Source organism: Erythrolamprus reginae, chromosome 8 (genome assembly GCF_031021105.1).
Source record: "Erythrolamprus reginae isolate rEryReg1 chromosome 8, rEryReg1.hap1, whole genome shotgun sequence".
Lineage (NCBI taxonomy): Eukaryota > Metazoa > Chordata > Lepidosauria > Squamata > Dipsadidae > Erythrolamprus > Erythrolamprus reginae.
Window position 1 is genome coordinate 18,273,032 of NC_091957.1, and position 20,637 is coordinate 18,293,668.

Consider the following 20,637-nt stretch of genomic DNA (forward strand, 5'->3'; position numbering starts at 1 on the left):
GAGGGTTGATTCACAGGAATGCAACTGGCAGATTTTTTTTTTTTTTAAATTGAATTTCTATGGTTTTGCTAGCGAGGACACAAACGATTGTTTAATAACTGTTGAGTACTGTATTTAATTCCCAGATCGTGCAGTCTCTGGGAATTGTGTGAAATTTTTCTGAGACTCCATGATCATGGTGTCTCCCCTGCCAGGTAAGTAAAAATTATTGTGATATATATTTGCAAAATTCAATAAATAAAACTTTATTTGTTTTTTTAAAGACATTTTTCTGAAACTCGGGAATTTTCACAACTTTCGTTTTCCAACAGTGCAAAATTCAAATTCAGCACCCTGTCGAAAGCAGCCGATTCCCCTTGTTTGCAGTAAATCTTGTACAATAACAACAACAACAATTTCTTGCTGCTGCAAGAAAATCACACAGACTGATTACAAATTACGGCACAACTCTGTTGCACAAATGATCCATTGGGGTTCATGCAAAAACTATATTGCTACAAACTGGTGGGACACACAAGCTTGAAAGAGTCACCGAAAATCAGTTGGTCAAAATATTGTGGGATTTTTGCACACAAACGGATAAGGTACTGGTGCATAATACATCAAACATTACATTGGTTGAGAAAAACAAGGTGATTATCAGCGGTTGCAAGGTCAATGAAAAGGAATACGAAAAACATCACAAAATACCAGGACATTAATAAAAACCGAAATTCGACGATTATGGCACTGACCAGCAGTGGTAATTCCAGTGGTGATTGGAACACTGGGTGCTGCCCCAAAAGCACTGCAATTATATTTAAAACCGCTGAAAATGGTCAAAATCACCACCGGTCAAATGCAGAAAGGCACACTGCTTGGTTCAGCACATAATGCTTTGAGAATATATGACGACGAGATATCCTCGGCCTCTGGGCAAATCCGGTGAAGCAACCGGCCGCTGTGATACAATTGTAAATCACCACCACCACCACCATCATCATCTGAAAGGAGTTGGGTGACTTATAAAAGTAATAAATTAAATTAAAATAAATTAACAACAACAACAATAATTAATAAGAGGAGGAGAAGAAGAAGGAGGAGGAGGAGAAGGAGAAGGAGAAGAAGGAGGAGGAGGAGGAGGAGGTGAAGAAGGAAGGAGGATGAGGAGAAGAAGAAGGTGAAGGAGAAGAAGAAGGAGGAGAAGAAGGAGGAGGAGGGGGAGGAGAAGGTGAAGAAGGAGAAGGAGGAGGAGAAGGAGGAGGAGAAGAAGAAGGGAGAAGGAGGAGGAGGAGAAGAAGGGAGGAGGAGGAGGAGAAGGAGGAGGAGGAGGGGGAGGAGAAGGTGAAGAAGGAGAAGGAGGAGGAGAAGAAGAAGGGAGAAGGAGGAGGAGAAGGAGGAGGAGAAGAAGAAGGGAGAAGGAGGAGAAGAAGAAGAAGGAAGGAGGAGGAGAAGGAGAAGGAGGAGGAGGAGAAGGAGAAGGGAGAAGGAGGAGGAGAAGAAGGGAGAAGGAGGAGAAGGAGGAGGAGGAGGAGGAGAAGGGAGAAGGAGGAGAAGAAGGGAGGAGGGGGAGGAGAAGGTGAAGAAGGAGAAGGAGGAGGAGGAGGAGGAGGAGGAGAAGGGAGAAGGAGGAGGAGAAGAAGGGAGAAGGAGGAGAAGGAGGAGGAGGAGGAGGAGGAGAAGGAGGAGGAGAAGGGAGAAGGAGGAGGAGAAGAAGGGAGGAGGGGGAGGAGAAGGTGAAGAAGGAGAAGGAGGAGGAGAAGGAGGAGGAGAAGAAGGGAGAAGGAGGAGGAGAAGGCGAAGGAGAAGGAGGAGGAGGAGAAGAAGAAGAAGGGAGAAGGAAGAGGAGAAGAAGGGAGGAGAAGAAAAAGATGAAGAAGAAGAAGAAGGGAGGAGAAGGAGAAGGTGAAGAAGAAGTAATAGTAGTATATTATTATTATTATTATTATTATTATTATTATTATTATTAGTAGTAGTAGTAGTAGTAGTAGTAGTAGTAGTAGTAGTAGTAGTTCATTTACGGCCCTAAGCCCAGATAGCCCATTATAAATCTGCTCAGAAACTGGACACAAATATCGCTAGCTATTAAGTCAAACCGAGAAGCCAAAATAAACCGAATGGCTTCTTGAGCCTCTGGATTGGATTGGCTGACAAACTGTGGTTTGATTCGCTTCAGGGTTTGTTTCATTCATTTTTTTTGTTTTTTAATCCCCGTTGCAATAAAAAGAGAGAGGCTCGTTCGGTTCAGATCATGGCAATCTCGGGGAGCCGTCTAATATCAAAGTGAAATTAATTAATTAGAAACCACTTAAAGCCGAAAGCTGCCGATGGATGCCCAGGAAAGGGGGGGGGGGGAAGCCCAGGGCTTTTAATCTTTTTTTCCAACACGTAAATGGGGTTTTTTTTCCCTTCCTGATGGATTACAGATGGGTGTTTAAGAGTTCATTTGGCCCGACTCCTCCCCAGTGTTTTTTCAACGGGGTGCACGACAGCTTCGCACTCAGAGCTTCCTGGAACTTAAAAGAGCCTTTAATAAAGATTAAGATGTCAGAGGTCTCGCCTGGCACGAAATCCCAACTTTATTAACTTCTCGTTATCGGCTTGAAAGAGAAAGAGAGTTTTTCCCCACCGTTCCCGTTTGGGCCTCGCCTTGACGGCTATGAAAATATTTCCTGAAATGGGACGACATTATTTCCTGGGCAATATTTGCTTCCGATTCTTGGCTACTGTGGTGTTGTTTTTTCAAAGAGGTGCCAGGCGCAAAATATTATTCATAGTCATGGGTTTCTCAAGCGGGATGTTCCAAGGATGGAATCCGCTGATTGGATTAAGTTCCCGGGCGGTCCTCGGTTTATAGCGGTCCGTTTAGTGACGGGAGTTACAGCAGCGCTGAAAAAAAGTGACTCGCATCTATCGTTTCACATTTATGGCCGTGGAAGCATTTTCGTGGTCACGGGATCAGGACACCGACAATTGATTTGCACTGGTGCAAATTTTTTATTTTTTTTTCTAAGGTGTCCTGTGTCTTTAACCCACTTTCAAACTTTGAGTGGAAACCATTTAGAAACATAGAAACATAGAAGACTGACGGCAGAAAAAGACCCCATGGTCCATCTAGTCTGCCCTTTTACTATTTCCTGTATTTTATCTTACAATGGATATATGTTTATCCCAGGCATGTTTAAATTCGGTTACTGTGGATTTACCAACCACGTCTGCTGGAAGTTTGTTCCAAGGATCTACTACTCTTTCAGTAAAATAATACTTTCTCATGTTGCCTTTGATCTTTCCCCCAACTAACTTCAGATTGTGTCCCCTTGTTCTTGTGTTCACTTTCCTGTTAAAAACACTTCCCTCCTGAACCCTATTTAACCCTTTAATATATTTAAATGTTTCGATCATGTCCCCCCTTTTCCTTCTGTCCTCCAGACTATACAGATTGAGTTCATTAAGTCTTTCCTGATACATTTTATGCTTAAGACCTTCCACCATTCTTGTAGCCCGTCTTTGGACCCGTTCAATTTTGTCAATATCTTTTTGTAGGTGAGGTCTCCAGAACTGAACACAGTACTCCAAATGTGGTCTCACCAGCGCTCTATATAAGGGGATCACAATCTCATTTATGAACTTTTGGCTAAAAAAGCAAAATGCCAGTCTCCTGGGGAAAGGCACCCAGCCAACTTTCATGGCTAAGGCGAGATTAGAAGTCCCAGTCTCCTGGTGATTGGCCCAAAGTCACACAGTCGGCTTTCAGGCCTGACTAGAACTCCCAGTCTCCTAGTGATTGGCCCAAAGGCAGCCAGTCAGCTTTTATGGCTAAGGCGGGACCAGGACTCCCAGTCTCCTGGGGATTGGCCCACATGGCTAAGGCAGGACTAGAACTCCCAGTCTCCTGGGGATTGGCCCAAAGTCACGCAGTCGGCTTTCAGGCCTCTGGCAGGACTAGAACTCCCAGTCTCCTGGTGATTGGCCCAAAGTCACCCAGTCATCTTTCAGGCCTAAGGTGGGACTAGAACTCCAGTCTCCTGGGGATTGGCCCAAAGTCACCCAGTCGGCTTTCAGGCCTATGGCAGGACTAGAACTCCCAGTCTCCTGGTGATTGGCCTAAAGGCAGCCAGTCACCTTTCATGGCTAAGGTGGGACCAGAATTCCCAATCTCCTGGGGATTGGGCCATATGACTAAAGAGGGACTAGAACTCCCAGTCTCCTGGTGATTGGCCCAAAGGCAACCAGTCAGCTTTCATGGCTAAGGTGGGACTAGAACTCCAGTCTCCTGGGGATTGGCCCAAAGTCACCCAGTCGGCTTTCAGGCCTCTGGCAGGACTAGAACTCCCAGTCTCCTGGTGATTGGCCCAAAGTCACCCAGTCATCTTTCAGGCCTAAGGTGGGACTAGAACTCCAGTCTCCTGGGGATTGGCCCAAAGTCACCCAGTCGGCTTTCAGGCCTATGGCAGGACTAGAACTCCCAGTCTCCTGGTGATTGGCCTAAAGGCAGCCAGTCAGCTTTCATGGCTAAGGTGGGACCAGAATTCCCAATCTCCTGGGGATTGGGCCATATGACTAAAGAGGGACTAGAACTCCCAGTCTCCTGGTGATTGGCCCAAAGGCAACCAGTCAGCTTTCATGGCTAAGGTGGGACCAGAACTCCCAGTCACCTGGGGATTGACCCAAAGTTACCTGGTCATCTTTCAGGCCGAAGGTGGGACTAGAACCCAAAGTCACCCAGCTAGCTTTATACGCTGCTCTCTGAGAAGAAGCCTGAGAAATGAAGGACTCCATTAACCTAGCCTGGAGTTCTCTTGGGGAACTCCTTGCTACCTGATGGAAGCCAATTTAGACAGGATGATGCTGTCCCATTGACAGAAAATAGCAATCCAAGACTACTTCTAATCTTAGAAACAGCGGCTAGACATTCCAGTGGTAGAACGGATTGCCCACCGACATTTGTCCAGCTTTCTAAACTCAAGGCATCCAAAAGTGGACAAATGGCCACCTGAGGCCGTTCATTGCCGTGGACGCTTCTCGTCTTTCAAAAGGGTCACTCCAAACCGCCCCTGACATAGTTCGAAACCTGCTTATCTCAACCTCTATTTAGTCTTTCCCAAGGGCACACGTCTTATCCGGTGAACCAGATAGTCTCCTTTCCACCGCCTGAGTTGACGAATTAGGTCATAAGAACGTGGCTTTGTGATTATTTCAAGGGCTGGGATAATGTCTGAAGAATCTGTCATGGGGGGGACTCTAAAATGATAAAATGGATGCCAGCCAAAAGGAACAGGGCACCAGGGTGAACGTACCAGCACTGCCTTCTGCAACATTTATCCATTCGATATAATTCAGGAGAAATTTCCTGACGGTGAGAACAATGAATCAGCACCTCCAGAAGTTATGAGTGCTCCAACAATGGAGGTTTTTTTAAAAAAAGAGGTGAGACAAACGTTTGTCCGGAATGGTGTTGGGTTTCCTGCTTGAGAAAGGGGTTGGACTAGAAGACCTCTAGGAAGCCTTCCAACTCTTCTATTCCTATTCAAATTCTAATAATTCTAATTCCAATTCTAATAATTCCAATTCCAATTCTAATAATTCCAATTCCAATTCTAATAATTCCAATTCTAATTCCAATTCTAACAATTCTAATTCTAATTCTAGTTCCAATTCTAATAATTCTAATTCCAATTCTAATAATTCTAATTCCAATTCTAATAATTTCACTTCTAATTTTAATTCTAATAATTCCAATTCCAATTCTAATAATTCCAATTCCAAGTCTAATAATTCGAATTCCAAGTCTAATATTTCCAATTCCAAGTCTAATAATTCCAATTCCAAGTCTAATAATTCCAATTGCAATTCTAATAATTTCAATTCCAATTCTAATAATTCCAATTCCAATTCTAATGATTCTAATTCTAAGTCTAATAATTCCAATTCTAATGATTCCAATTGCAATTCTAATAATTCCAATTGCAATTCTAATAATTCTAATTCCAATTCTAATAATTTCAATTCCAAGTCTAATAATTCCAATTCCAATTCTAATGATTCTAATTCCAAGTCTAATAATTCCAATTCCAAGTCTAATAATTCCAATTCTAATAATTTTAATTCTAATTCCAATGTTAATAATTCCAATTCAAAGTCTAATAGTTCTAATTCTAACCATTCTTAATTTTCCCATTGCTCTTCCCTAACTTACAAATCTAGGAAGGGAGGTGGCGCGTGGATGTGGGTTGGGGAATCTTTCGGACACACACACACACACACACACACACACACACACACAGAGACAGAGGCGTCCCTCCTGCCTCCTGACATTGCTCAGTTTCTAGGCAGGGCCCCCGCCCAGAGCTGGCTGGAAACATCTTTTTTAACCCGCCCGACGTGGCATTTTTCTCTCCCCGGCTGATAAGCCGAGCCGATTAATAATTGTGGTTTGAAAAGGGCCGAGGAGGTGAGAAAGCAAACTCTCTGGGAAGGCATGTTTGAATAGCGTTAAGAGAGTCTCTTTTCACCTTGATTAGGCAAACAGGACTATTTGTTGACCTCTGGGGCTATTGAACCAGACGAAGGCCTGTCAACCCCCCCCCCTCCCTCCCTCTTTCGGCCTCACCCCCCCCCCCCCAGCCATCCAAAGCCACTTATCCTAATTCTGGACTTTTTTTAGATTGGGACTCTCTTTGGGGAAGGAAAGCCAGGCTAAGCGAGACGGAATGTTTTGTCTTCTTTAACGAAACTTCCCCGCCACCGTCGTTAAGTGAAGCGGGGCAGCGCGCAACCTGGTGGTGAAGTGAATCTGGTCTCCCTTCCCCCCGGTTGCAACAGTGAGGGTCACGTCACACACACACACACACACTGGGGCATTGTGTCCATCAGAAATAGCAGTCGGTGGCCGAGCATCAATTAAATGCTGCGACTGTCGTTAAGTGTGAAAAAGCAGTCGGTTTCAGGGCCGTTGTAACTTTGGACAGCCACTAAACAGTCCTGTTCTGTTCTATTCTGTTCCGTTCTGTTCTATATTCTATTATCCCATTTGTTTCCATTCTATTCCTTACGCTATTCCTTACTCCATTCCATTCTATTCCATCCTATCCTATCCTGCATTCTATTGTATTCTATTCCATTCCATTCTCAATTATGATTCTATTCTATTCTATTCTATTCTATTCTATTCTTCGGAGAGGGGCGGCATACAAATCTACTAACTAACTAACTAACTAACTAACTAACTAAATAAATAAATAAATAAATAAATAAATAAATAAATAATTCCATTCCATTCCATTCCATTACTTCTCAATTATGATTCTATTCTATTTTATTCTGCTCTGCATTCTATTCCATTCCATTCCATATTTTCTACTCTATTCTATTTGCAAAATCCCATTTGCAAAAAAACAGCCAAATCTTTTGTTAACTTTTTGCCCACTTCAGCACATTGGCTGATCGCACCACTGATAGACACAAGAACAGTTTCCCCCCCGAACGCCATCACAAATAAACAAATAATTTCCTCAACACTTTCAAACTATTTACTAAGTCTGCACTACTATTACAGTACTACTATTTTTTCCTCACCAGTCTATCACCCAACTTATGACTGTTGCTTGTATCCTTAAGATTTTTATTAATATTGATTGTTTCCGGATTATTTATGCAACCCCTATGACAATCATTGGGTGTTGTATCTCATGATTCTGGACAAATGTGTCTTTTCTATGTACACTGAGAGCATCTGCACCAAAGACAAATTCCTTGTGTGTGCAATCACACTTGGCCAATAAAGAATTCTATTCTACTCTATTCTATTCTATTCTATTCTCTATTCCATCCCATCCCATTCTGTCTCCGGCCGATACAAAGTATGATTGGATTGGATGAATGTATGTATGTGTACATGGGATCTTTTAAAATGTTTTAGTAAATTTTTCATATTTTATATTTATTAATTTCGTATATATTGTTTTATTCAATGTTGTACGCCCCCCTGAGTTGCCTTGAGAAGAATGGCATAGAAATCTAATAAATAAATTAATTAATTCTCTTCCAGACCTACAAGGTCCCTTTAAACTCTGTTATTCTATATTCTAACACCAGCCGGAATGCGTAATTTTAAGGGAAACACTAACACATTTGTCGCAAAAATCGCACCCAGGCAGGCGTAGGTCCAAACTTGAAAGACGGGGGGGCGGAGTGGTGTGTGTGTGTGTTTTATTTCAAGAAACCATAGCAAAAGATTTGAGCCGATCCGCTTAGGGGCATGGAAAAGAAACGGGTGGATTAAAAAATAATAATAATCCGGAGAGACCATGTATGAATTAATGTTAGGAAACAGCAGTTCAGAAGATGGCAGGAAACTTCCAATTTTATGCTTCGGGATATATAGACTGCTCAAAAAAATAAAGGGACCACTTAAACAGCACAATATAACTCCACGTCAATCAAACCTCTGTGAAATCGAACTGTCCACTTAGGAAGCAACGCTGATTGACAATCGTTCTCACCTGCTGTTGTGCACATTCAACTTTGCACAGAACAAAGTGTTCAATGAGAATATTTCATTCATTCAGATCTAGGATGTGTTCTTAGAGGGTTCCCTTTGTTTTTTTGAGCAGTGTATATTAGGCCACACAACCGTTTTCAGCTTGGGCTCTCGGCTGGTTTTCGCTTCGGCATCCACGTGTCAGAAACGAACTATTTAAAAAATCCAAAGATGCACTCGTGGGTTTCACTTATCTTTGAAGAACGGTTTGGGAATGAGAGCACGCAGGCATGCGCAGAGTATTTTTTGATGATATCCCGTCGGGTGGGCGGGGCCTCCAGCCACTGCTACGGGTTCGCCCGATCCAGGGCAAACTGTTAGCAACCCACCACCACTGGCACCCGAAGGAAGGGGAATTTTTACCATCTCCAGGGCGCATCCTGGTCTTTGCAGGCCGAATCCTTGCAACCTGAATTGCATGTTCAGGAAAAATTTGGAACGGCTTTTTTGTCAATGCACGAAGAATTCAGATGGAGAAAGCTATGGGATAACGGAAGGACCGAGCGGGACCTTGGAGGTCTTCTAGTACCAGCCCCCTTCTCAAGCAGGAGACCCTACACCGGGGTGGGCAGCAGGCAAGATGGGGGGAGAATACAGTTCCACTGGCAGAAATGAAGATGCGTGTGCAGCTCCAGCTGATTGGCGGCTGTCACTTCCTGGATTACTGGTCTCGGCTCAGCTCTCCTTTTCTTCCCTGCTGTTGCTGCTGCTGAGTCTGAACTCCTTGCTTTTTTCCTCTTTCCTCCTTCCTGGCCGCGGACGAGCTTCCCTCTCTCCTGCCTGGCTCCCCTCCAACCTCACGCGGCCACCTCCCGCCTGGATGAAAGCGGCGCTGGCAGTATTTATGCTTCTGGCAGCACCCGTTCACCTAGCTGCCCAGCCTGAGGTGGGGGGGGCGACCCAGGAAGAAGAGCTTGGGAAACGCGAAGCAAATTGTCACCCCAGTGAGCGACATTGGTAAGGTTGTAACTCGAGGACTTAACAGTTCACTTGAACGATGATGATCATTCAAGCCATTCCCACCTGGTTACATGGCTGGCAAGCCACTCCTACCCAGTCACATGATCATTAAGCCACACCCACAAAATAAGCCACACCCACAGCATGGCAATAAAAATTTTGGCTGCCCACGACTGCCCTACCCCTGTGATGGCGAACCTATGGCACCATATGGAGCCATATCGGAGGGCATGCGACACTTTGCCATGTTTCAGCTCCGGCAGACCAGCTGATTTTCGGCCTTGGCAAAGGCCGTTTTGCCCTCCGGATGTTTCAGGGAAGCTTCCCCAAAGCCCCAGAGGCCAAAAAAAAATCACCCAATGGACAAACCGGAAGTTCGGAAAAACGCACTTCCGTTTTGCCCATTGTGCTGGGGTTTTTTGCAGTCAGGGAAGCTTCGGCGTGCAAAAAACAGCACCATGGACAGACCGGAAGTGTGTTTTTCCACAAACTCCCTCTAGAGCCTGGGGAGGGTGAAAAATGGGCCTCCAGGGCCCAGCAGAAGTTGGGAAACGGGCCAATTCCGGCCTCATGTCCAATAGCCCCCACGCGAACACTTTCGCCATCACAGACCTAAGGGATCCCTTTTGCCAGGAGAAAGGAAGAAGCCCCCCCCCGAAAGAAAGGAAGCAGAAGATGGGTTTAAAAAAAGGGGGGGGGCTGGGAGTAAAACAGCAAAGAGGGTTTAAACCCTAAGGAAACCAGGCCAAAAAAACAACAAGACCAAGACAAAACCCGTGGAATTCTCCACCACAAGATGGAGCTAACCAGGATCAAAAAGAAGCCAGATCAGATCCATGCCACTCAGCAAGTTGTAGCATCCGCGCACCTATTTGTCCCCTGCAAGATGCGTCCCAAATTTTTTGATATTTGCTTGTTTGTTTGCTTGCTTATTTATTAATTTCCTTATTTACTTACTTATTTATTTATTTACTTATTTGTTTGTTTGTTTGTTTGCTTCCTTGCTTATATATTAATTTCTTTATTTACTTACTTATTTACTTATTTATTTACTTATTTGTTTGTTTGTTTGTTTGTTTGCTTGCTTATTTACTTATTTATTTATTTGCTTGCTTATTTATTTATTTATTTATTTATTCATTCATTCATGGGGGGGGATCTCAGTTAAATTGCAACCTTGAAGAAAGCATCGTGGCTTAACCCCAGTGTCAATTTAAGGCACGGCTTTGTTAAATATATATAAATAATAATGGAAAATAAAGGGAAATAATTTTCCCTCCCAAAAATGTTGGGTCTCTTAATGCTCGCCTAAAGTTTCCCCGTTCAGCCCCCCCCTTCCAACGCTGGTCAAAACCAAGGATGCCAAACTTCTCAGGGGTACTTAGTTGCCATGGCAACCTGAGCTGACCTCCCGCATTATTGTTCTCGAGAGAGAAAGGGGGGGGGGAACCTGACTTTACTATATGTTCATTCACTGAATTAATAGACTTCAGGCTCTTTGATTAAGGGCCGAGGAGGGTCGTAATGAAAGAGGGGGAGGGGGGAGGGGGAGGGAAATGCTTTTTTTAAAAAAAAGAGAGAGGGAGGGAGGGAAGGAGGGAGGGAGGAAGAAAGAGAGAAAGACCGTCTTAAGACAACTGTCCGGCTTTTTTGTTGTTGGAGGATTTATGAGGATATTCAAAAGGAAGATTATAAGGACTGAGCAAAAGCCTTTTTTTTCCTTGCTTTGCTCTTATAGAAACCGAACCTGCTAAGCTGAAGGGAAGGAATTATTGGATAACAGAGCAGGAAGGAAGGAAGGAAGAAAAGGACGGAGGGAGGGAGGGATGGAAGGAGGAAATAGAGAATAAAGGAGTTGGAAGGGTGCTTAGAGAATAGCAGAGAAGGGAGGGAAGGAAAGAAGGAAGGAAGTGATGAATGGAAAAGAAGGAAGAAAGGAAGAAAGAAAGAAAGAAAGAAAAGGAGGGAGGGAGGGAAGCAGGAAATAGAGAATAAAAGAGTTGGAAGGATTCTTAGAGAACAGCAAGGAAAGAAGGAAGGAAGGAAGGAAGGAAGGAAGGAAGGGAATGAGTGAGTGAGTAAGGGAGGGAAGGAGGAAATAGAGAATAAAAGAGTTGGAAGGGTCCTTAGAGGTCTTCTAGTCCAACCCCCTGCTGAAACAAGAGACCCTACACCATTTCAGACCAAGGGCCATCCAGACTCTTCTTAAAGACTCCCAATGATGTAGCACCCACAACTTCTGGTGGCAAGCCGTTCCCCTGACCAATTGTTCTCACGCAGACGTCTTACCGAATTCTCTCCTGGTTCGAAAGCAAAACCGAAAGCCATTTTTCTTCCACGGTAACCGAAATCTTTATTTCGCACAGCCTAATACCGTCCACGCCATCTGCGATTCTTTGAGGCCGAATACCCCATTTTAATTTTTTTAAAGCGGGGGTGGGAAAAAGCCCTTATTAAGAAAACAAAAGGCCCCAGGTCAAGTCTTCTAAAGATACACCGCCCCCCAAATATTGGTATTTTATTTGCCCGATCCTTTGCTCTACATATCTTCGATGTAAGCTGCCCAACAGGGGGGATGTACACCATGCGTTTCTAGCCTACCCAGGTTAACATTAAACCAGATTAACAAGCCGAGACTTGTTTTGTCCTTAACTGACCAGCTCAGCACCTGGAGAGAAATCCTCTGGACAACAGAAGTGCTGGAAATGAAAGGATTAAGAGCCAGGAGATTAGAAAGGAAGCCAAAGGAAAAGGGGGTAAGGTTGTTTTTTTCCCCCAGCTAACAATTTTTTAATTATTATTATTATTATTAAAAGGGAAAAAGTTTCGGGACTTGCGTCTCAGGTAGGTAGAAAGTGGGTGGGTTGGGGGGGGAGAGAGTTTTAAAGAAAAAACTTCTTCCTTTGGATAAAGGTGGTGTTAATTGGAAAAACTGGAAAATTTGGGCTTTTCTGCCCGTCCGTCTTAGAGATTAATGGAGGTGAGGTTTCAACAGGTTCTGGCAAACCCGTAGTGGAAATTTGGAGTCATTCGGAGAATCGGCAAATGGCACCTCTGGCTGGCCACGAGAGTGGGAAGGGAAGGGGGATTTTGCAGGATCGTTCCCCTGCCACGCCCACGCCCACCAAGCGATGCCCACAGAACCGCCAGGGGAAGTTTTTTTGAATCTCACCACTGAACTGTTTAATAGAAGAAAATGGGCTGGGGAAATTAGGTGGAAATACTGTTTACTTGGACTATTGCAGTTTAGATTTCCCCTTATCCTTTCTCTTTCTTTTAATTCCTCTCCTTCTTTTCTTTGTCTTCTTCGCCTTCTCTTCTTCATTTCTTTCCTTCCTTCTTTCCTTTTTCTTCTTTCTTTTCCTCCCTCCCTCTCTTTTTTCTTTTTCCTCCCCCCTCCCTTCCTTTCTCTCCTTCCTTCCTTCTTTCTTTCCCTCTCCCTCTCTCTTCCTCTTTTTATCACTCCTTTCCTTTATTTCCCTTTCCTCTTCCTCTTTCCCTTTCTTCTTCCTCTTTTCTTCTTTCTATTCCTTTCCTTTCCCTTTCCTCCCCTCTTCTTCCTCTCCTTCCCTTCCTTTCCTTCTTCCCTTCCCTCCCCTTCCCTCCCCTCTTCCTCCCTCCCTTCCCTTCTTTCCTTTCTTTCCCCTCTCCCTCCTTTCCTTTCCTTTCCTTCCCTCCCCATTCCCCCTTTCCTTTCCTTCCTTCCCTCTTCTTCCTTTCCTGTCCTTCCCTTCCTTCTTTCCTTCCCTCCCCTCTTCCTCCTTCACTTCTCTTCCCTTCCCCTCCCCTTCCTCCAAAGCCAACCAGAAACGACACACCTCCCCTTCCTGGAAGCTCCAGGACAGAAAGTGGCCAAGGGACTATTAATCTGCGACTTGTGCTGCAGAAGGACGGACTCAGAGCTGCTGGAGGGTTCCAAAAGGGACCAGACGAATGTCCGTCCGTCCCATCACCTTCTCCTGCCTGTTATTATAAACCCCTGGAAAGCCCTTCAGGCCGTGGGGCTGGTCGTAATTGCTCCCCCAAAGACAACCCAGAGTTCTCCATCTCTTCCTTAACTGCCTTCGTGACTTATTGGGGTTTCATAGTCATTCTCTGGGGCTGCCATTCATCAATTGTGGGAATCCCCACTGGAAACATCCTAATTTTTTTTCTGACTCTGATGTAGCCGGAGGGGCTATTTCTGATGGACTGGTCCCCCACCCCACCGGCCCGAGTCTCCATTCCTTCCCCCATGGGGCCTGCCATGCTCATAATGTCCCAATAAATGGTTTGGGGTTTTTTTGCAAATTATCATAATTCTCAATCTGTCATCTTCCTTTTGGAACAATGGTTATTAACCCCTCCCAATGTATCAGATGGCTGGGATGACCTACGGGCGGTGGGAGGGGGGGCATGAAGGGTTGGTTGCGGGAGGACATAAATAGAAGGAGATCTATAGACTGCACAGCATGCTTTCTCTCACACACACATGCACCCAAAAATGGCAAAATCCGGATGGGTTTTGGGATTGTCTTTTCTTGAGCAGCCGAGGTATAGTTTGGGGGACACGATCGAAACATTGAAATATGTGAAAGGGTTCAATAAGGTTCAGGAGTGAAGTGTTTTTAATAGGAAAGCGAACCCAAGAGCAAGGGGGCACAATCTGAGGTCAGTTGGGGGAAAGATCAGAAGCCACGTGAGAAAATATTACTGTATTTGACTGAAAGAGGAGTAGATGCTTGGAACAAACTTCCAGCAGACGTGGTTAGTCAATCCACAGGAACTGAATGGAAACATGCCTGGGATAAACACATATATCCATCCTAAGACAAAATACAGGAAATAGTATATAAGGGCAGACTAGATGGACCACGAGGTCTTTTTCTGCCATCCATCTTCTATGTTTCTATGACTGGCAGAGGAGGTCAATCAGAATGAGAAATAATGTGAACACACAAACACACACCAGCCCACACACACAATAACATGACACAGAGGGGTGGGAAAGAACTGTTTCAGGATTATAGGAAGTGGTGCCGCCTTTCTTGAAGTGCATTTCAGGGGGTAAAGGAAGAAGGGCAAAATGAAGAATTTTGTAAAACCGAAGGGACTTTTCCATTCGTCCATTGCATTTTAATGCTTTTCTCCCTTGAAAGTACATCATTGAAAAGGTACACAGGTAGCCTTTGACCTAGGACCACAGTGGAGCCCAAAATGTACATTACTAAGTGAGAAATCAATCAATCAATCAATCAATCAATCAATCAATCAATCAATCAGTCAGTCAGTCAGTCAGTCAGTCCGTCCGTCCATCCATCAATCCATCCATCCATCCATCCATCCATCATGTGTCTGTCTGTCCATCTATCCAACCATCATATGTCTGTCTGTCTGTCAGTCTATCTATGGATCGATGCATCGTGTATCTGTCTATCTGTCTCTGTCTGTCTGTCTGTCTGTCTGTCCGTCCATCCATCCATCTCTATCATTATCTATCCATATATCCTTTCTTTCTTTCTTTCTTTCTTTCTTATCTATATAATCTCTCTCATCTATGTACTGCATGTATGTATGTATGTATGTACGTACGTACGTACGTATTTATGTATGTATGTACGTATCTATCTATCTATCTATCTATCTATCTATCTTTCTTTATCATCTATCTATCATCTATCATTTCTTTCTTTCTTTCTTTCTCTCTCCCCCTTTCTTTTTCTTTCTTTCTTTCTTTCCTCTCTGTCTAGTCTCTTTCATCCATCCATCCATCCTTCCATCTATCTATCTATCTATCTATCTATCTATAATATGATATGATATGATATGATATGATATCATAGTTGGGAGGGATCTTAGAGGTCCTCTAGTTCAACCCTCTGCTTAGACTGGAAACCCTACACCACTTCAGAATGTTTATCTGTCTGTCTACCTACTTAATGTACCTACTACATACCTATCTATCTGTCTGTCTGTCTGTCTGTCTGTCTGTCTGACTGACTTTTAAATTATTCTTACTAATGACAATTTCCACTAGAAAAACCACAAAATAAATGTTAGTGTGTTTCTATTATCTCTTTCTCTTTCTTTCTTTCTTTCTTTCTTTCTTTCTTTCTTTCTTTCTTTCTTTCTTTCTTTCTTTCTCTCTCTCTCTCTCTCTCTCTCGCTTTCTCTCCCTCACTCTCTCCCCTGGCCTTTTCATTCATTCTCATGAATGAAAACATGCCAGAAAAATCAGGGGGGAAAATCAGATCTTGTGTGTGAAATTGTGTGTGTGTGTCTCCGAGCCAACCGCCCGCCTCATTGGAGGTTGATAAGATTGTGACAGAGTTTTAATAACCTGGCCCGTCTATTTGAGCCGGGCTCCTTAGCATGCTTCTTCATTCCTCCCCGGAGGCCTCTTCGCCCGAAACCTCCTAATTCCCGGCTCCTGGGCCTGCTCTCGGGGGAGGCTGGGGTCAATGGAGAGTGATAGATAGATAACTCTATAGATTATCTTTCACAGATGTTTTCTCTCCAGTAGCCCCTGTGGCAATTCCCTCTAAGTAAACAGAGACGGAAAGGAAGGAGGGGGGGAGATATCGGAGAAGGAGATCTGCCCATACCCCTTTTGGAGGAAAGAAGGGGGTGGGAGAATAAAAATAAAATAAAGCAGATTTTTCCCCCTACCCAAGAGAGAAAAAGTTCCTTTTGGCCTTCTTTTCCAACCTCTCTTCATTTGTGGGCGAGAGACTCTAGGCCAGTGGTTCTCAATCTTTCTAATGCCGCGAGCCCTTCACAATAGTAATAATTAATAATAATAATTTATTAGATTTGTATGCCGCCCCTCTCCGAAGACTCAGAGGGGCTACAGTTCCTCATGTTGTGGTGACCCCCAACCATAAGTCGAGCGCCAATTCTCCCAAAGGAGATTGAAGCTGATTGGCAGGAAGGTCAGAGGGACACGCCCACTGGAAACATCTGATTGGGCTCCTCCAGGTTCGGTCAGGTAGGCAGAACCAATAGAAAAAAAATTGGTCAGGTACGCAGAACCGGTAGAAAAAAATTGAATTTGTTTTCTTTTTTTCCCTTCTGGGCTCTGGGTATGTTTTTCCTATTGTGGTAAATGAGGTTGAATGTGTATAATTTAAAAAGAGCTGTGTGTGCGTGCATGTACATACAGTTTATATAGTAGATAATGTATATTTTTGTGTGCCTGTGTGTAAAATGTATGTACACCTATGGCATATATGCATAGGATTAAATAGTATATTTTGGATGTTCAGTAATAGAAAATAGATAGGGAAATCGTATCTCTTTGAAACGATGAGAGGCCGGGCACCTTAACCGTAATTTTTTGCTGATAAGGGAGACTAGTATAGGTCTATTTCAAGCTATTTTGCTCTCATCAGCTAGCCATATCCTGACTAGGATTTAATGCATAAATATTAAATTACATTAATTAAATTACACACACACACACACAAACACACTACAGTCCTCAGAGAGGGGCGGAACATAAATCCGATTAATAAATACACACACAATTTAATATATAAATACACGCACACACACACAAAGACAGCAGTCTTTGCATAAGTACAAAGTCAAATCCTTTCCTGACTTAGGAAAAAAATATACCGCTCAAAAAAAATAAAGGGAATCCTCAAAGAAAACACCTCCTAGATCTGAATGAATGAAATATTCTCATGGAATCCTTTGTACTGTACAAAGTTGAATGTGCACAACAACAGGTGAACTTGATTGTCAATCAGTGTTGCTTCCTAAGTGGACAATTTGATTTCGCAGAAGTTTGATTGACGTGGAGTTATATTGTGCTGTTTAAGTGTTCCCTTTATTTATTTATTTTGAGCAGTGTAATAATAATAATAAAAAAGAAACTCATTTTTCATCCCTTCCCAGGTCGATGGAGAAATAGCTCCTTCCAAAGGCTTCCCTTGAGTTGGACTGTTTTAACCCTTCAGGTTTTCACCGTCCTGGTTTTCAAAACCCTAAAACCCACCCGTAAATTGATCACCCCATGAACTCCTGACATTTTGCTTCTTTTACTATGTATTCATTTATTTATTAATTGGATTTGTATGCTGCCCCTCTCCGAGGACTAAATACTATGCATTTAGGTTACAGCCTGGCTCAAATATTAGAATCATTGGGGGTTTTATATATAAGAGTAGTAGATGCTTGGAACAAACTTCCAGTTAGACGTGGTTGGTCAATCCACAGTAACTGAATTGAAACATGCCTGGGATAAACATATATCCATCCTAAGATAAAATACAGGAAATAGTATAAGGGGAGACTAGATGGACCAGGAGGTCTTTTTCTGCCGTCAATCTTCTATGTTTCTATTTTTGGCAACAAGGAGGATGGAGAACCGAGGTGGACCTAAAAAATAGGGGTCCAAAACAGGACCCCCAAACTGATCTTTAAAAGAATTTTAAGAGTCCCCAAAACAAAAACAAAAAAAATGCTTGGGATGTCGTGAATGTAAAGAGTGGGGGTGGGTGGGAGTTTTTCCCGCGGGTGAGATATTTCATAAAATAGAAGAGCGTGCGTTTCCCTGGATGGGGAGGTCCAAACTCCCATATATCTCTCGTCTTGAATGGGAAAGCGTCTCTCTGTGCGCAACTCCGGCTCAGAGGCACGTCCGATGAGTTATGGAGATGAACAGGGTAAAAAGTTCAGCCTGGTTGAAGATCCGCTGAGGTTGTCGTCCCTTTTTCCAATTCATGCCCCCCACAAATTCCGTTTCTGAAAGGGTTCTATTAGCTAGCTGGATGGATGGATGGATGGATGGATGGATAGGTAGGTAGGTAGGTATGTAGGTAGGTATGGATGGATAGATGTGGATGGAGGGATAGGTAGGAAGAGATATATAGACAGATAGAGTGATAGAAAGATAGACATGGATGAATAGATGGATGGATAGATAGAGATGGATAGGTAGGTAGGTAGGTAGGTAGTTGGTAGGTAGATAGATAGATAGATAGATAGATAGATAGATAGATAGATAGATAGATAGATAGATGATAGATAGATATGGATGGATAGGCAGGAAGAAATAGATAGCCATAGACAGACAGACATATAGACAGAGATAGAAAGATAGATAGATAGATAGATGGATGGATGGATGGATGGATGGATATGGAAAGATAGTTATGGATGGAGACAGACAGGTAGACAAACAGACAATTATGGGCTTCTCCAAGTATGCCCATATCACTCCAACACTCCGCAGTCTGCATTGGCTGCCGATCAGTTTCCGGTCACAATTCAAAGTGTTGGTTATGACCTATAAAGCCCTTCAGGGCACCGGACCAGAATATCTTCAGGACCGCCTCCTGCCGCACGAATCCCAGCGACCGGTTAGGTCCCACAGAGTTGGCCTTCTCCGGGTCCCGTCGACTAAACAATGTCGTCTGGCGGGACCCAGGGGAAGAGCCTTCTCTGTGGGGGCCCCGACCCTCTGGAACCAGCTCCCCCCTGAGATTAGGATTGCCCCCACCCTCCCTGCCTTTCGTAAACTCCTTAAGACCCACCTTTGCCGTCAGGCATGGGTGAACTAAAACACCTCCCCCTTGCCCATGTTGTTTTGTTGATTGATTGACTGTGTGCCTGTTTTTTATATATATACTGTTTTTATGAGATTATTAATTTTAAATTGTAACTAGATGGGTGGGCATTGGATTTGGTATTGTGTACTGTACTGTTTTTTATTATTGTTGTGAGCCGCCCCGAGTTTGCGGAGAGGGGCGGCATATAAATCCAATAAACCATAGAAATCCAATAAACCTAGATAGGAATGGACACTAAATCCGTGTTTCTCAACTTGAAAACTTTAAGAGTTATTAAATTTGTTCCAAAGTACTGTATATGCCACCCAGAGTTGCTTTGGATGGTCAGACGGGCCACATTGAAATTTAATAGACAAACATAATAAAGAAAGGAGGCGTGGACTTCAACTGCATCCCAGCTGGAGATTTCTGGGCATTAAGTCCACCCCTGTTAACATTGTCAAGGTAAGAAGAAAACAACAACAACAACAACAACAACAACAACACATGAAAACTTCAACGCAAAATGAGGACCAGATTTTATTATAAGCATCCACTGGGGACGGGTTCACAGGCTGTTCCTGCCAGAAGATCCTTATTTTCACAACAAAAGTGTCCTTTGGTTAAGGATGGTTGTGGGTTCATTCAACACAACAGGAGACCCTGGCACAGAAACCCAGAAAAGGCCACCACATGTGTAGGAAGATCAGGGAAAGCGGAAAAGTCTTTGCCGCAAAAAGAAAATAAAAATTGGGAGTTTGGACTTCTGAATCAAGTTGGAAAACAATTGAGGCTTACCTGGAAAGCCTGCAAATGTCAGTATCACACAAAAAGCACACAAACACACACACACACAACTGTCAGCCCAATCGAGAGGACCAACTCGGGGACCCAAAGCCTCCATAAAGTCACCGCAAACAACAGAGATGACGGGGATAATAAATTTAAAGAATCAATAAAAGCAAGTTCAGCCAAATTCAGACGGTTAAGGAGACAAGTCCACCCAGCGGGACTTGAAAATTAAAAAAAATAAATTTAAAAATAAATAAATTAAATGTTGAGTTCCCACCGGAACCGAAGACTCAAATCCCGCAGCGCTGGGAGCAAATCCAAGTTTTCCATCTTACCTTTTTAACGCAGCCGTCCTCCAGGCCTGTCTCGGAATCCGTGAGCATTTCCTGGAAGGAGAAAAAAGAAAATAGAAAAAAAATCATCAGTTGAGAGGCTTAGGAATGGGGAGGTTTTGTAAACAGGGTCCAAGTGCAACCAGGTTACGAAAGGGTGGATTTGGGACCTCAAAACTCAGCGGTGGGTTGCTGGCGGTTGGGACCCTTTCTTTCTTTCTATCTTTTTTTCTTTTTTTCTTTCTCTCTCTCTCTCTCATCTATCCTATCATCCATCTATCTATCTACCTATCTGTCATTTATACTGTCTGTCTGTCTGTCTGTCTGTCTGTCTGTCTGTCTGTCTGTCTGTCTGTCTGTCTATCTATCTATCTATCTATCCCTCTCTCTGTACCTACCTCTATTCATCCATCATCTATCTATCTATCTATCTATCTATCTATCTATCTATCTATCTATCTATCTATCTATCTATCTATCTATCTATCTACCTATCTCT

At 43.4% G+C, this 20,637-nt stretch overlaps 1 protein-coding gene across 6 annotated transcripts in view; it reads right to left on the bottom strand.

Moving 5' to 3' along the window:
• Positions 1–20,637, bottom strand: part of PRDM16 (PR/SET domain 16) — a 298,245-nt gene that overhangs the window by 119,592 nt on the left and 158,016 nt on the right. For all 6 annotated transcript variants that reach the window (XM_070759103.1, XM_070759104.1, XM_070759102.1 and 3 more), the window contains exon 3: positions 20,142–20,192. In XM_070759103.1, the coding sequence (XP_070615204.1) occupies positions 20,142–20,192 (51 nt within the window). The remainder of the gene's footprint in view (positions 1–20,141; positions 20,193–20,637) is intronic.